The following is a 16,214-nucleotide window of genomic DNA, read 5'->3' on the forward strand; positions in this document are numbered from 1 at the left end:
GTTAAGGCATATTGATCAGGGCTGGAGTCTCTACAGTGAAATAAGACAATAATCTCTAACCAAAACAGCAATGGACAAGACATATTGACATTTGGGAGAGGCATGCGTAGCCGAGTGATCATAGGGACCAGTGGGAAGCTAGGTGAGCTGGAGACACGGCGATTCAGACAGCTAGCTGGCCGGGTCTAAAAGGCTAGCAGAAGGGCCTTAGTGGGACGTCTTAACGGAAGAAGTCTGTTGTAGCCCCCTCGTGTGGTTACGTCGGCAGACCAGTCATGATGGATCAGCAGGGCTCCGTGTGGTAAAAGGGTCCAGGCCAATTGGCAAAATAGGTATTGTAGCCCAAGAAATTGGCTGAAGGTCCTCTTCAGCTAACATTCCAATATGCTCTAAACAGATAGCGGGTCGTGGCTAGCAGGCTAGCGGATGGGCCTTCAGGGGATGTCGCAACAGAGGAGCCTGTTGAAACCCCTCGGCAGATTATGTCGGTAGACCAGTCGTGATGGAATCGTCGGGGCTCAGTGTCGGAAGTAAAAGGGGTCCAGACCAATTGGCAAAATATGTATTGTAGCCCAAGGAGTGGCTGATGGACCTCTTCAGCTAGCCGGGAGATGGGACTAGCACGAGGCTAGTTCCAGGCTCACTGGTGTTTGCGTCGGGACAGAGACGATAGCCAGGGGGTAGCCACTTGGATAGCAGCTAGCTAGCTGTGATGATCCAGGTGAAAAGGTTCAGAGCGGTAGGAAACCGGAGATGTGGAGCAGTCCGGTATGATCTGGGTTGAGTCGCTCTATGCTGACTGGCAGGAGTTGACCAGGCTAAGGTTAGCTGATGACCACTAGCAGTGGGTTGAGTCGCTCTATGCTGACTGGCAGGAGTTGACCAGGCTAAGGTTAGCTGATGACCACTAGCAGTGGGTTGAGTCGCTCTATGCTGACTGGCAGGAGTTGACCAGGCTAAGGTTAGCTGATGACCACTAGCAGTGGGTTGAGTCGCTCTATGCTGACTGGCAGGAGTTGACCAGGCTAAGGTTAGCTGATGACCACTAGCAGTGGGTTGAGTCGCTCTATGCTGACTGGCAGGAGTTGACCAGGCTAAGGTTAGCTGATGACCACTAGCAGTGGGTTGAGTCGCTCTATGCTGACTGGCAGGAGTTGACCAGGCTAAGGTTAGCTGATGACCACTAGCAGTGGGTTGAGTCGCTCTATGCTGACTGGCAGGAGTTGACCAGGCTAAGGTTAGCTGATGACCACTAGCAGTGGGTTGAGTCGCTCTATGCTGACTGGCAGGAGTTGACCAGGCTAAGGTTAGCTGATGACCACTAGCAGTGGGTTGAGTTGCTCTATGCTGACTGGCAGGAGTTGACCAGGCTAAGGTTAGCTGATGACCACTAGCAGTGGGTTGAGTCGCTCTATGCTGACTGGCAGGAGTTGACCAGGCTAAGGTTAGCTGATGACCACTAGCAGTGGGTTGAGTCGCTCTATGCTGACTGGCAGGAGTTGACCAGGCTAAGGTTAGCTGATGACCACTAGCAGTGGGTTGAGTCGCTCTATGCTGACTGGCAGGAGTTGACCAGGCTAAGGTTAGCTGATGACCACTAGCAGTGGGTTGAGTTGCTCTATGCTGACTGGCAGGAGTTGACCAGGCTAAGGTTAGCTGATGACCACTAGCAGTGGGTTGAGTCGCTCTATGCTGACTGGCAGGAGTTGACCAGGCTAAGGTTAGCTGATGGCCGCTAGCAGTGGGTTGAGTCGCTCTATGCTGACTGGCAGGAGTTGACCAGGCTAAGGTTAGCTGATGACCGCTAGCAGTGGGTTGAGTCGCTCTATGCTGACTGGCAGGAGTTGACCAGGCTAAGGTTAGCTGATGACCACTAGCAGTGGGTTGAGTCGCTCTATGCTGACTGGCAGGAGTTGACCAGGCTAAGGTTAGCTGATGGCCGCTAGCAGTGGGTTGAGTCGCTCTATGCTGACTGGCAGGAGTTGACCAGGCTAAGGTTAGCTGATGACCACTAGCAGTGGGTTGAGCCGCTCTATGCTGACTGGCAGGAGTTGACCAGACTAAGGTTAGCTGATGACCACTAGCAGTGGGTTGAGTCGCTCTATGCTGACTGGCAGGAGTTGACCAGGCTAAGGTTAGCTGATGACCACTAGCAGTAGGTTGAGTCGCTCTATGCTGACTGGCAGGAGTTGACCAGGCTAAGGTTAGCTGATGACCACTAGCAGTGGGTTGAGTCGCTCTATGCTGACTGGCAGGAGTTGACCAGGCTAAGGTTAGCTGATGACCGCTAGCAGTGGGTTGAGTCGCTCTATGCTGACTGGCAGGAGTTGACCAGGCTAAGGTTAGCTGATGACCGCTAGCAGTGGGTTGAGTCGCTCTATGCTGACTGGCAGGAGTTGACCAGGCTAAGGTTAGCTGATGGCCGCTAGCAGGGGGATGAGTCGCTCTATGCTGACTGGCAGGAGTTGACCAGGCTAAGGTTAGCTGATGACCACTAGCAGTGGGTTGAGTCGCTCTATGCTGACTGGCAGGAGTTGACCAGGCTAAGGTTAGCTGATGACCGCTAGCAGTGGGTTGAGTCGCTCTATGCTGACTGGCAGGAGTTGACCAGGCTAAGGTTAGCTGATGACCGCTAGCAGTGGGTTGAGTCGCTCTATGCTGACTGGCAGGAGTTGACCAGGCTAAGGTTAGCTGATGACCACTAGCAGTGGGTTGAGCCGCTCTATGCTGACTGGCAGGAGTTGACCAGGCTAAGGTTAGCTGATGACCACTAGCAGTGGGTTGAGTCGCTCTATGCTGACTGGCAGGAGTTGACCAGGCTAAGGTTAGCTGATGACCGCTAGCAGTGGGTTGAGTCGCTCTATGCTGACTGGCAGGAGTTGACCAGGCTAAGGTTAGCTGATGACCACTAGCAGTGGGTTGAGTCGCTCTATGCTGACTGGCAGGAGTTGACCAGGCTAAGGTTAGCTGATGACCACTAGCAGTGGGTTGAGTCACTCTATGCTGACTGGCAGGAGTTGACCAGGCTAAGGTTAGCTGATGACCACTAGCAGTGGGTTGAGTCGCTCTATGCTGACTGGCAGGAGTTGACCAGGCTAAGGTTAGCTGATGACCACTAGCAGTGGGTTGAGTCGCTCTATGCTGACTGGCAGGAGTTGACCAGGCTAAGGTTAGCTGATGGCCACTAGCAGTGGGTTGAGTCGCTCTATGCTGACTGGCAGGAGTTGACCAGGCTAAGGTTAGCTGATGACCACTAGCAGTGGGTGACTACTAGCTAGTTAGCTGGCTATCTCCTGTTGGGGGTTCCGGTTCTGCAGTATAGGAAATAGCAGATCCACATTGGGTGGCGGGTTGTAGCATGTTGAAACTGAGGTTCAAAATATAAAAAATATATACGAAGGAAAAAAAAGATATATACACGGGACACAACAAGACAAAGTCGTCTGAACTGCTATGCCATCTTGGATCTGGGATGAGGTTCAGTGATAAAGTAATCTATAGTACTACTGCCAAGAGATGAGCTGTAAGTGAACCAAGCCTAAGAGAGAGGCAGAGAGGCAGGGTGGTATCTGTCCAGGTAACAGGGTGGTATGGTCTCTGTCCAGGTAACAGGGTGGTATGGTCTCTGTCCAGGTAACAGGGTGGTATGGTCTTTGTCCAGGTAACAGGGTGGTATCTGTCCAGGTAACAGGGTGGTATGGTCTCTGTCCAGGTAACAGGGTGGTATGGTCTCTGTCCAGGTAACAGGGTGGTATGGTCTCTGTCCAGGTAACAGGGTGGTATGGTCTCTGTCCAGGTAACAGGGTGGTATGGTCTCTGTCCAGGTAACAGGGAGGTATGGTCTCTGTCCAGGTAACAGGGAGAGAGAGGCAGGGTGGTATGGTCCAGGTGTCTAGTTAATTACCTGACCTCCTCACCTCTGTTATCTATTGTTACTATATACTCACTCATCTCCATGTACTCGGGGGTCAGTCCTTCAAAGGGGACCAGGGTGTAGTCGAGGTTCCACTGTTGAGGAGGTCTGGCACGCTGCTCCTCTCTCTCCTCCAATGAAATCCCCTTACCCTTCCATGCTCGGATCAACTTCTTCAACTTACTGACGAGGGAGAGCGAGAAGGGAGGAAGAGATGGAGAGAGAAAAGGAGAGATGAGTCAGAGAGAAAGAGAACCATGAAACTCGATGACACCAAGACACTATAGGACACTATGAGCCACTATAAGCTGCTATGCGCCCCAGTGAAGCAGCACAGAGTAATGGAGAACATCCTAACATTAAAAAAGACGCTATGAACCACTATGAGCCACTATGAACCACTACGAGCCACTATGAGCCACTATGAGCCACTACGAACGACTACGAGCCACTATGAACCACTACGAGCCACTAGGAGCCACTAGGAGCCACTATGAGCCACAATGAACCACTATGAGCCACAATGAACCACTATGAGCCCCAGTGAAGCAGCACAGAGTAGTAGAGAACGTCCTAACATTAAAAAAGACGCTATGAACCACTATGAGCCACTATGAACCACTACGAGCCACTAGGAGCCACTAGGAGCCTCTATGAGCCACTATGAGCCGCTATGAGCCACTATGAACCACTATGATCCCCAGTGAAGCAGCACAGAGTAATAGAGAACGTCCTAACATTAAAATATTAAATGAGCCACTATGAACCACTAGGAGGCACTATGAAACCACTAGGAGCCTCTATGAGCCACTACGAACCACTATGAGCCACAATGAACCACTATTTAAAACCACTATTTAAAATATTAAATCCCTGATATTGATGTTAGGCTCATAAAGTCAGGAGAGAAAATGTCCTTAATGGCAGATATAGAGGAGGAATGGGCAGGGCAGTGTGTGTGTGTGTGTGTGTGTGTACGTGTGTGTGTGTGTACGTGTGTGTGTGTGTACGTGTGTGTGTGTGCGTGCGTGTGTGTACGTGCGTGTGTGTACGTGCGTGTGTGTATGTGTGTGTGTACGTGTGTGTGCGTGTGTGTGTACTCACGGGATACCAATCTCAAAGACATTGTTCTGAATGAGTTGTTTCCCCACCATGATGATGCTGAGCTGAATACATAACTCTATTAAACAACCTCCCGGGGCACACTGAGAGGGAGAGAGAGGGGGGGGTCAGAGCCAAGAGTATGACAGAGGCCAGACAGTAAGATGTAAGCAAGAACATTAGCGTACGAACACCCCCCTCCACTAACATCCCCCCCACTCACCTCCTCCATCCGGTAGTCATTAAAAACATAGACGTAGTCTCCCGGCCTGCCTGCAAACCTGTCAACACACACACACACACACACACACACCAGGGTGAGTATAATTACATAAAGGCTGTCAAAGACCTGTTCTATTCAGCATGATAGTATGATAGTATGGGTGTCTGTGTTCTGTCTCATCAAACGGTCCTACTCAGAGTAGAGTCCTGTCTGTTTACAGTTCTGTCTCATCAAACGGTCAACAACCCCTAACAACCCCTAACCCTAACCCCTAACCCAGTGTCATCTCTCTACATGTTAACCCCTAACCCTAACCCAGTGTCATTAATCTCTCTACATGTTAACCCCTAACCCCAACCCCTAACCCCTAACCCCAACCCCAGTGTCATTAATCTCTCCACATGTTAACCCCTAACCCCTAACCCCAACCCCTAACCCCTAACCCTTAACCCCAACCTCTAACCCAGTGTCATTAATCTCTCCACATGTTAACCCCTAACCCCAACCCCTAACCCCTAACCCTAACCCCTAACCCTAACCCCTAACCCCAACCCCTAACCCAGTGTCATTAATCTCTCCACATGTTAACCCCTAACCCTAACCCCTAACCCCTAACCCAGTGTCATTAATCTCTCTACATGTTAACCCCTAACCCTAACCCAGTGTCATTCATCTCTCCACGTTAACCCCTAACCCCTAACCCTAACCCCTAACCCAGTGTCATTCATCTCTCCACGTTAACCCCTAACCAACCCCTAACCCAGTGTCATTCATCTCTCCACATGTTAACCCCTAACCCCTAACCCTAACCCAGTGTCATTCATCTCTCCACGTGTTAACCCCTAACCCCTAACCCTAACCCAGTGTCATTCATCTCTCTACATGTTAACCCCTAACCCCAACCCAGTGTCATTAATCTCTACATGTTAACCCCTAACCCCTAACCCCTAACCCAGTGTCATTCATCTCTCTACATGTTAACCCCTAACCCCAACCCAGTGTCATTCATCTCTCTACATGTTAACCCCTAACCCTAACCCTTAACCCTAACCCAGTGTCATTCATCTCTCCACATGTTAACCCCTAACCCCTAACCCTAACCCAGTGTCATTCATCTCCACATGTTAACCCCAACCCCTAACCCTAACCCAGTGTCATTCATCTCCACATGTTAACCCCTAACCCTAACCCCTAACCCCTAACCCTAACCCAGTGTCATTCATCTCTCTACATGTTAACCCCAACCACTAACCCTAACCCCTAACCCCAACCCCTAACCCCAACCCCTAACCCTAACCCCTAACCCTAACCCCAACCCCTAACCCAGTGTCATTCATCTCTCCACATGTTAACCCCTAACCCCTAACCCTAACCCCTAACCCAGTGTCATTCATCTCTCTACATGTTAACCCCTAAACCCTAACCCCTAACCCCTAACCCAGTGTCATTCATCTCTCTACATGTTAACCCCTAACCCCTAACCCCAACCCCTAACCCTAACCCCTAACCCCAACCCCTAACCCCTAACCCTAACCCAGTGTCATTCATCTCTCCACATGTTAACCCCTAACCCCTAACCCCAACCCCTAACCCTAACCCCTAACCCTAACCCAGTGTCATTCATCTCTCCACGTGTTAACCCCTAACCCCAACCCCTAACCCCGTGTCATTCATCTCTCCACGTTAACCCCTAACCCAGTGTCATTCATCTCTCCACATGTTAACCCCTAACCCTAACCCCTAACCCCTAACCCCTAACCCAGTGTCATTCATCTCTCCACGTTAACCCCTAACCCTAACCCCTAACCCCAACCCTAACCCAGTGTCATTCATCTCTCCACATAACCCCACGTATACATGTGTGTGTCTGTGTCGTACCGTCCCTTAAAGAAAGCTACATAGAATATGGGGGCGTAGGCGTTCATGAACTTCAGTAGAAAAGCCTTCAGAATCAGATGCTGCTCAAAGTTACTCTCTGTCCTTGGAATCTCTGGGAGAGGAGAGAGGGGGAATGGAGAGAAGAGGGATGAATAGAGGTGAAGAGAGAGGGATGGGAGAGGGGAGAGTGATGGGAGAGAGTGATGGGAGAGAGGAGAGGAGAGAGTGATGGGAGAGAGTGATGGGAGAGAGGAGAGGAGAGAGTGATGGGAGAGGAGAGAGTGATGTGAGAGGGGAGAGTTATGGGAGAGAGTGATGGGAAAGAGGAGAGGAGGAGAGAGGGATGGGAGAGAGGAGAGGAGAGAGTGATGGGAGAGTGATGGGAAAGAGGAGAGGAGGAGAGAGTGATGGGAGAGAGTGATGGGAGAGAGTGATGGGAGAGATGTCTTATTCAGGAGACCGTATGAAAAAGTATTTGAGAAATGTGACGTAGCACACAGGACACAAACATGTAATAATCTGAATGTAGTGGTGTGTTACCCAGCTACAACACTTAATCATCTGAATGTAGAGGTGTGTTACCCAGCTACAACACTTAATCATCTGAATGTAGAGGTGTGTTACCCAGCTACAACACTTAATCATCTGAATGTAGAGGTGTGTTACCCAGCTACAACACTTAATAATCTGAATGTAGAGGTGTGTTACCCAGCTACAACACTTAATAATCTGAATGTAGAGGTGTGTTACCCAGCTACAACACTTAATAATCTGAATGTAGAGGTGTGTTACCCAGCTACAACACTTAATAATCTGAATGTAGAGGTGTGTTACCCAGCTACAACACTTAATAATCTGAATGTAGAGGTGTGTTACCCAGCTACAACACTTAATAATCTGAAGGTAGAGGTGTGTTACCCAGCTACAACACTTAATAATCTGAATGTAGAGGTGTGTTACCCAGCTACAACACTTAATAATCTGAATGTAGAGGTGTGTTACCCAGCTCAGTGAGCCAGACGGCCACAGCTCCGTAGATCTCATCCAGTATCAGAATGACCACCAGGTTGATGATGACAGCGGTTGCCGTGACGGTGACACGCACGTTAGACTTGGTCTCTGGGTCAGGTGACATCGCCATTAGAGCGGAAACGACAATACGATACACGATCACACCGAAAACTGCAGAGAACGTCAGCCCAAACTAGGACAGAGAGACATTACTGTATTAGTCCCTCAGCCCAAACTAGGACAGAGAGACATTCCTGTATTAGTCCCTCAGCCCAAACTAGGACAGAGAGACATTCCTGTATTAGTCCCTCAGCCCAAACTAGGACAGAGAGACATTACTGTATTAGTCCCTCAGCAAATCTATCCAACCAAAAACTGCGACGCAGAAAACCTGAGCCTATGTTTCACTATGATGAATCAAATTGGAAAACACTAAACAAACAACAGGAAGAGTTATCTTTCCAAAAGGAGATGTATGGGTTAACCACTTCTTCAATCTTTTGGCCCTATAACACAGACCAAACAGCAAAACATCTAAATGATCAAATACAAATCTTAGAATCAACTATTAAAGACCAGAACCCACTGGGTTCCAGAACCCACTGGATTCCAGAACCCACTGGATTCCAGAACCCACTGGATTCCAGAACACACTGGATTCCAGAACCCACTGGATTCCAGAACCCACTGGATTCCAGAACACACTGGATTCCAGAACACACTGGATTCCAGAACCCACTGGATTCCAGAACCCACTGGATTCCAGAACCCACTGGATTCCAGAACACACTGGATTCCAGAACACACTGGATTCCAGAACACACTGGATTCCAGAACACACTGGATTCCAGAACCCACTGGATTCCAGAACACACTGGATTCCAGAACACACTGGATTCCAGAACACACTGGATTCCAGAACACACTGGATTCCAGAACCAAATTACTATACGACAGACCACGTATTCACCCTGCACACCCTAATTGGCAAACACACAAACCAAAACAAAGGCTTCGCATGCTTTGTTGATTTAAAAAAAGTGTTTGACTCAATTTGGCATGAGGGTCTGCTAGTCAATTTGATGGAAAGCAGTTCGACATTATAAAATCCATGTACACAATCAACAAGTATGTGGTTAAAATTGGGAAAAAACACATTTATTTCCACAGGGCCATGGGGTGAGACAGGGATGCAGCTTAAACTTCACCCTGTTCAACATATATATCAACGAATTGGCGAGGGCACTAGAACAGTCTACAGCATCCGGCCTCACCCTACTAGAATCTGAAGTCAAATGTCTACTGTTTGGTGATGATCTGGTGCTTCTGTCCACAACCAAGGAGGGTCTACAGCAGCACCTAAATCTTCTGCACAGATTCTGTCAGACCTGGGCCCTGACAGACCTGGGCCCTGACAGTAAATCTCAGGAAGACAAAAAATGGTGTTCCAAAAAAGGTCAATTTGCCAGGACCATAAATACAAATTCCATCTTGACACTGTTGCCCTAGAGCACACAAAAAAAACTATACAATATTCGGCCTAAACTTCAGCGCCACAGGTAACTTCAAAGCTGTGAACGATCTGAGTGACAAGGCAAGAAGGGCCTTCTATGAAATCAAAAGGAACATAAATTTGACATACCAATTAGGATCTGGCAAAAAAAATACTTGAATCAGTTATAGAACCCATTGCCCTTTATGTTTGTGAGGTCTGGGGTTCGCTCACCAACCAAGAATTCACTAAATGGGACAAACACCAAAAAATATCCTCCGCGTACAACGTAGAACACCAAATAATACCTGCAGAGCAGAATTAAGCAGATACACGCTAATTATCAAAATCCAGAAAAGAGCCATCAAATCTACAACCACCTAAAAGGAAACGATTCCCAAACCTTCCATAACCAAGCCATCACCTACAGAGAGATGAACCTCGAGAAGAGTCCCCCTAAGCAAGCTGGTCCTGGGGCTCTGTTCACAAACACAAACACACACCACAGAGTCCAAGGACAGCAACACAATTAGACCCAACCAAATCATGAAAAAAACAAAAGATAATTACTTGACATTTTGGAAAGAATACCTGACCACAGAGTGGCAGAATACCTGACCACTGTGAGAGAGAGAGGAGACAGAAAGAGGGACAGAGAGAGAGACAGAGAGAGAGACACGGAGAGAGGAGACACAGAGAGAGAGACACACAGAGAGACACAGAGAGAGAGACACAGAGAGAGAGACACAGAGAGAGAGACACAGAGAGAGAGACACAGAGAGAGACACGGAGAGAGGAGACACAGAGAGAGAGACACACAGAGAGACACAGAGAGAGAGACACAGAGAGAGAGACACAGAGAGAGAGACACAGAGAGAGAGACACAGAGAGAGAGACACAGAGAGAGAGACACAGAGAGAGAGACACAGAGAGAGAGAGACACAGAGAGAGGGAGAGAGAGAGAGAGACACAGAGAGAGACACACACAGAGAGACACAGAGAGAGAGACACACAGAGAGACACAGAGAGAGAGACACAGAGAGAGAGACACAGAGAGAGAGACACAGAGAGAGAGACACAGAGAGAGAGACACAGAGAGAGAGACACAGAGAGAGAGACACAGAGAGAGAGACACAGAGAGAGAGACACAGAGAGAGAGAGACACAGAGAGAGAGACACAGAGAGAGAGACACAGAGAGAGGGACAGAGAGAGAGAGACACAGAGAGAGGGAGAGAGAGAGACACAGAGAGAGGGAGAGAGAGAGAGAGACACAGAGAGAGGGAGAGAGAGAGAGAGACACAGAGAGAGGGAGAGAGAGAGACACAGAGAGAGGGAGAGAGAGAGAGAGAGAGACACGGAGAGAGGGACAGAGGGACAGAGAGAGAGGGACAGAGAGAGAGGGACAGAGAGAGAGAGAGACACGGAGAGAGGGACAGAGAGAGAGAGAGACACGGAGAGAGGGACAGAGAGAGAGACACGGAGAGAGGGAGAGAGAGAGAGACACGGAGAGAGGGGACAGAGAGACACGGAGAGAGGAGACAGAGTGAGGAGACAGAGTGAGAGAGACAACATCAGGCCAAACTAAAAGCACAGTCACCATAAAGAGGATGGAGGAGATGTTGATGAGGTATCCAGGTAGACGGTCCCTCCAGGTCAGCTTCTCCACACCTGTCTGGGTTAGAGGTTAGAGACACATTAAGAGCACAATCCCATGTAGATTGCCATTAGAGACCAATATAGACCAGAAGAGACTAGTAGACACCAGTAGAGAACAGAAGACAACAGAAGACAACAGAAGAGACCAGTAGACAACAGAAGAAACCAGTAGACAACAGAAGAAACCAGTAGAGACCAGTAGACCAGTAGACCAGTAGAGAACAGAAGAGACCAGAAGAGAACAGTAGAAACCAGTAAAGCTCAATATAGACCAGTAGAGGCCAACAGAAGCCCATATAGACCAGTAGAAGTCAACAGAAGTCAACAGAAGCCAAGATAGACCAGAAGACACAAGTAGAGAACAAGGTAGACCAGTAGACACCAGACCACTAACTAATGTTCCTCTGAGACAGGACTGCTGTATGTTCCTCTGAGACAGGACTGCTGTTTGACCACTAACTAATGTTCCTCTGAGACAGGACTGCTGTTTGGTCCTCTGAGACAGGACTGCTGTTTGGTCCTCTGAGACAGGACTGCTGTTTGGTCCTCTGAGACAGGACTGCTGTTTGGTCCTCTGAGACAGGACTGCTGTTTGGTCCTCTGAGACAGGACTGCTGTTTGGTCCTCTGAGACAGGACTGCTGTTTGGTCCTCTGAGACAGGACTGCTGTTTGACCACTAACTAATGTTCCTCTGAGACAGGACTGCTGTTTGTTCCTCTGAGACAGGACTGCTGTTTGGTCCTCTGAGACAGGACTGCTGTTTGGTCCTCTGAGACAGGACTGCTGTATGTTCCTCTGAGACAGGACTGCTGTTTGGTCCTCTGAGACAGGACTGCTGTTTGGCCACTAACTATTGTTCCTCTGAGACAGGACTGCAGTATGTTCCTCTGAGACAGGACTGCTGTTTGGTCCTCTGAGACAGGACTGCTGTTTGGTCCTCTGAGACAGGACTGCTGTTTGGTCCTCTGAGACAGGACTACTGTATGTTCCTCTGAGACAGGACTACTGTATGTTCCTCTGAGACAGGACTACTGTATGTTCCTCTGAGACAGGACTACTGTATGTTCCTCTGAGACAGGACTACTGTATGTTCCTCTGAGACAGGACTGCTGTTTGGTCCTCTGAGACAGGACTGCTGTTTGGTCCTCTGAGACAGGACTGCTGTATGTTCCTCTGAGACAGGACTGCTGTTTGACCACTAACTAATGTTCCTCTGAGACAGGACTGCTGTTTGACCACTAACTAATGTTCCTCTGAGACAGGACTGCTGTTTGACCACTAACTAATGTTCCTCTGAGACAGGACTGCTGTTTGACCACTAACTAATGTTCCTCTGAGACAGGACTGCTGTTTGGTCCTCTGAGACAGGACTGCTGTTTGGTCCTCTGAGACAGGACTGCTGTTTGGTCCTCTGAGACAGGACTGCTGTATGTTCCTCTGAGACAGGACTGCTGTTTGACCTCTAACCCTAACCATTGATAGTGATCACTACATTGTTGGGTTTGGAGCTGGTAGAATCCATTTCTCAGTACTTGTGACATTATAAGTTGAAACACACACAGACAGTGACTGTAGATGTCCCAGTGATGCAGATCATAAGGTGGACAACAGCACCACCTACCACCCACACAGCACCAAGCACCCACACACACCTACACAGCACCAAGCACCCACCCACCACCTATCACCCACCCACATCTACCACCCACCCACATCCACCCACCATCCACCCACCCACCCACCCACATCCACCCACCCACCCAAACACCACCTAGCACCCACCCACACCCACCACCTAGCACCCACCCACACCCACCACCCACACACACCCACCACCTAGCACCCACTCACATCCACCACCTAGCACCCACCCACACCCACACCCACCACCTAGAACCCACCCACCCACATCCACCACCTAGCACCCACCCACACACATCCACCACCTAGCATCCACCCACCACCTAGCACCCACCCACACCCACACACACCCACCCACACACACAGCACTGACATACATACTCTCACCCTCTCCTCCCCACCTCTCGTCTGTTCTCTTCCCCTCCCCTCCCCTCAGCTCTAGTCTCCTCTCGTCTCCTCCCCCCACCTCTCCCCTTGAAACTAGTAAAAGTGATGGCAGTAACACAGGAGATTAGTGTCCATATAACCTAAGCAGGCCTTTCATTCTGGTCCTGTCTGGATGGTTCTCTTCTGCACTGTTCAACCAATCCAGTAATTGTGGAGGAGGAACTTAAGCTGGAGTGTCTGCTTGTTAACGTCCAAAAAGTTGCTTCACAGGCTCTCTTTCCATTTCCCTTGTAAACTGGATGCATCCGGTTTTCAGCACCCTTGCTGAGGGTGGTAACCATGTGGTCTTGCACTGAAATGAACCCAAAGAGACCCACTATAAGGTCAGGACTCTCTCCTGACACCACCACATCCCTGTCAGAGTGCATCACACACACTCCTCCTCCCTGCAGGCCGCTAAGCCCTTTGGGAAATTACTGTCATGGGATTTCCTCTGGGCCATATGTCACCTCACACACACACACACACACACACACACACATACACATACACATACACACCCTTTCTATCTAGAGCAGGAATTAACAGAGTACAGAGATGTACCACAAGGAACCTAGTGACAATGTTCTGCCATCTAGTCAGAGCAACGTCAGACGGAAGGGAAGAGGAAGTCAGACAGGGTTAAGGTCAGGTCGGGAGGCTGGGTGAAGGTCGGGAGGCTGGGTGAAGGTCGGGAGGCTTAATGAAGGTCGGGTGGCTGGGTTAAAGTCAGGTCGGGAGGCTGGGTGAAGGTCGGGAGGCTGGGTGAAAGTCAAGTCGGGGGGCTTAATGAAGGTCGGGAGGCTGGGTGAAGGCCGGGAGGCTGGGTGAAGGTCGGGTGGCTGGGCAAAGGTCAGGTGGCTTAATGAAGGTCGGGAGGCTGGGTTAAAGTCAGGTCGGGAGGCTGGGTGAAGGTCGGGTGGCTGGGTGAAGGTCGGGAGGCTGGGTGAAGGTCAAGTTGGGAGGCTGGGTGAAGGTCGGGTGGCTGGTTGAAGGTCAGGTCGGGAGGCTGGGTGAAGGTCGGGAGGCTGGGTGAAGGTCGGGAGGCTGGGTGAAGGTCGGGTGGCTGGGTGAAGGTCGGGTGGCTGGGTGAAGGTCGGGAGGCTGGGTGAAGGTCAGGAGGCTGGGTGAAGGTCGGGAGGCTGGGTTAAGGTCAGGTCGGGAGGCTGGGTTAAGGTCAGGTCGGGAGGCTGGGTTAAGGTCAGGTCGGGAGGCTGGGTTAAGGTCAGGTCGGGAGGCTGGGTTAAGGTCAGGTCGGGAGGCTGGGTGAAGGTCAGGTCGGGAGGCTGGGTGAAGGTCAGGTCGGGAGGCTGGGTGAAGGTCAGGTCGGGAGGCTGGGTGAAGGTCAGGTCAGGAGGCGGGGTGAAGGTCAGGTCAGGAGGCGGGGTGAAAGTCAGGAGGCTGGGTGAAGGTCAGGAGGCTGGGTGAAGATCAGGAGGCTGGGTGAAGGTCGGGAGGCTGGGTGAAGGTCGGGAGGCTGGGTGAAGGTCAGGAGGCGGGGTGAAGGTCAGGAGGCGAGGTGAAGGTCAGGAGGCGGGGTTAAGCTGGGATAGAATCTGCTGTGTTCAACCAGGCCACAGTACTGCTAATTTCCTTTCTAGTCAGTTAGCCAGGTTTCTGTTTCAGTCTCTATTCGATTATACTGGGGATTTACTGATTATACGGTGACTGAGTTTATCAGGAAGTGTATAGGCAATGCTGTACCCACTGTGACTATTAAAACCTACCCTAACCAGAATCCATGGATAGATGGCAGCATTCGCGCAAAACATCGCATTTAACCACGGCAAGGTGACTGGGAACAATGGCAGAATATGAACAGTGTAGTTATTCCTTCCGCAAGTCAATCAAACAAGTAAAACGTCAGCATAGAGACAAAGTGGAGTCACAATTAAACAGCTCAGACACCAGACGTATGTGGCAGGGTCTACAGACAATCACGGACTACAAATGGAAAACCAGCCACGTTGTGGACACAAACATCCTGCTTCCGGACAAACTGAACATCTTCTCCGCTCACTTTGAGGATCTCACAGTGCCACCGACGCGGCCCACTACCAAGGACAGTGTGCTCTCCTTCACTACCAAGGACAGTGGGCTCTCCTTCACTACCAAGGACAGTGGGCTCTCCTTCTCCGCTCACATTGAGGATCACACAGTGCCACCGACGCGGCCCACTACCAAGGACAGTGGGCTCTCCTTCACTACCAAGGACAGTGGGCTCTCCTTCACTACCAAGGACAGTGGGCTCTCCTTCTCCGCTCACTTTGAGGATCACACAGTGCCACCGACGCGGCCCACTACCAAGGACAGTGGGCTCTCCTTCACTACCAAGGACAGTGGGCTCTCCTTCACTACCAAGGACAGTGGGCTCTCCTTCACTACCAAGGACAGTGGGCTCTCCTTCACTACCAAGGACAGTGGGCTCTCCTTCACTACCAAGGACAGTGGGCTCTCCTTCACTACCAAGGACAGTGGGCTCTCCTTCACTACCAAGGACAGTGGGCTCTCCTTCACTACCAAGGACAGTGGGCTCTCCTTCACTACCAAGGACAGTGGGCTCTCCTTCTCCGCTCACTTTGAGGATCACACAGTGCCACCGACGCGGCCCACTAGCAAGGACAGTGGGCTCTCCTTCACTACCAAGGACAGTGGGCTCTCCTTCACTACCAAGGACAGTGGGCTCTCCTTCACTACCAAGGACAGTGGGCTCTCCTTCACTACCAAGGACAGTGGGCTCTCCTTCACTACCAAGGACAGTGGGCTCTCCTTCACTACCAAGGACAGTGGGCTCTCCTTCACTACCAAGGACAGTGGGCTCTCCTTCACTACCAAGGACAGTGGGCTCTCCTTCACTACCAAGGACAGTGG

General features: G+C 50.4%; 1 protein-coding gene across 2 annotated transcripts in view; it reads right to left on the bottom strand.

The window, feature by feature from the left end:
* The window catches only part of LOC109886198 (anoctamin-1), a 155,454-nt gene that overhangs the window by 67,460 nt on the left and 71,780 nt on the right, over nucleotides 1-16,214 (bottom strand). For both annotated transcript variants that reach the window (XM_031815549.1, XM_031815550.1), the window contains 6 exons: nucleotides 11,217-11,291; nucleotides 8,118-8,319; nucleotides 7,116-7,227; nucleotides 5,238-5,295; nucleotides 5,018-5,118; nucleotides 3,948-4,096 (listed from right to left, as the gene is read on the bottom strand). In XM_031815549.1, the coding sequence (XP_031671409.1) occupies nucleotides 3,948-4,096; nucleotides 5,018-5,118; nucleotides 5,238-5,295; nucleotides 7,116-7,227; nucleotides 8,118-8,319; nucleotides 11,217-11,291 (697 nt within the window). The remainder of the gene's footprint in view (nucleotides 1-3,947; nucleotides 4,097-5,017; nucleotides 5,119-5,237; nucleotides 5,296-7,115; nucleotides 7,228-8,117; nucleotides 8,320-11,216; nucleotides 11,292-16,214) is intronic.

Source organism: Oncorhynchus kisutch, unplaced genomic scaffold (genome assembly GCF_002021735.2).
Source record: "Oncorhynchus kisutch isolate 150728-3 unplaced genomic scaffold, Okis_V2 Okis09a-Okis19a_hom, whole genome shotgun sequence".
Taxonomy (NCBI): domain Eukaryota; kingdom Metazoa; phylum Chordata; class Actinopteri; order Salmoniformes; family Salmonidae; genus Oncorhynchus; species Oncorhynchus kisutch.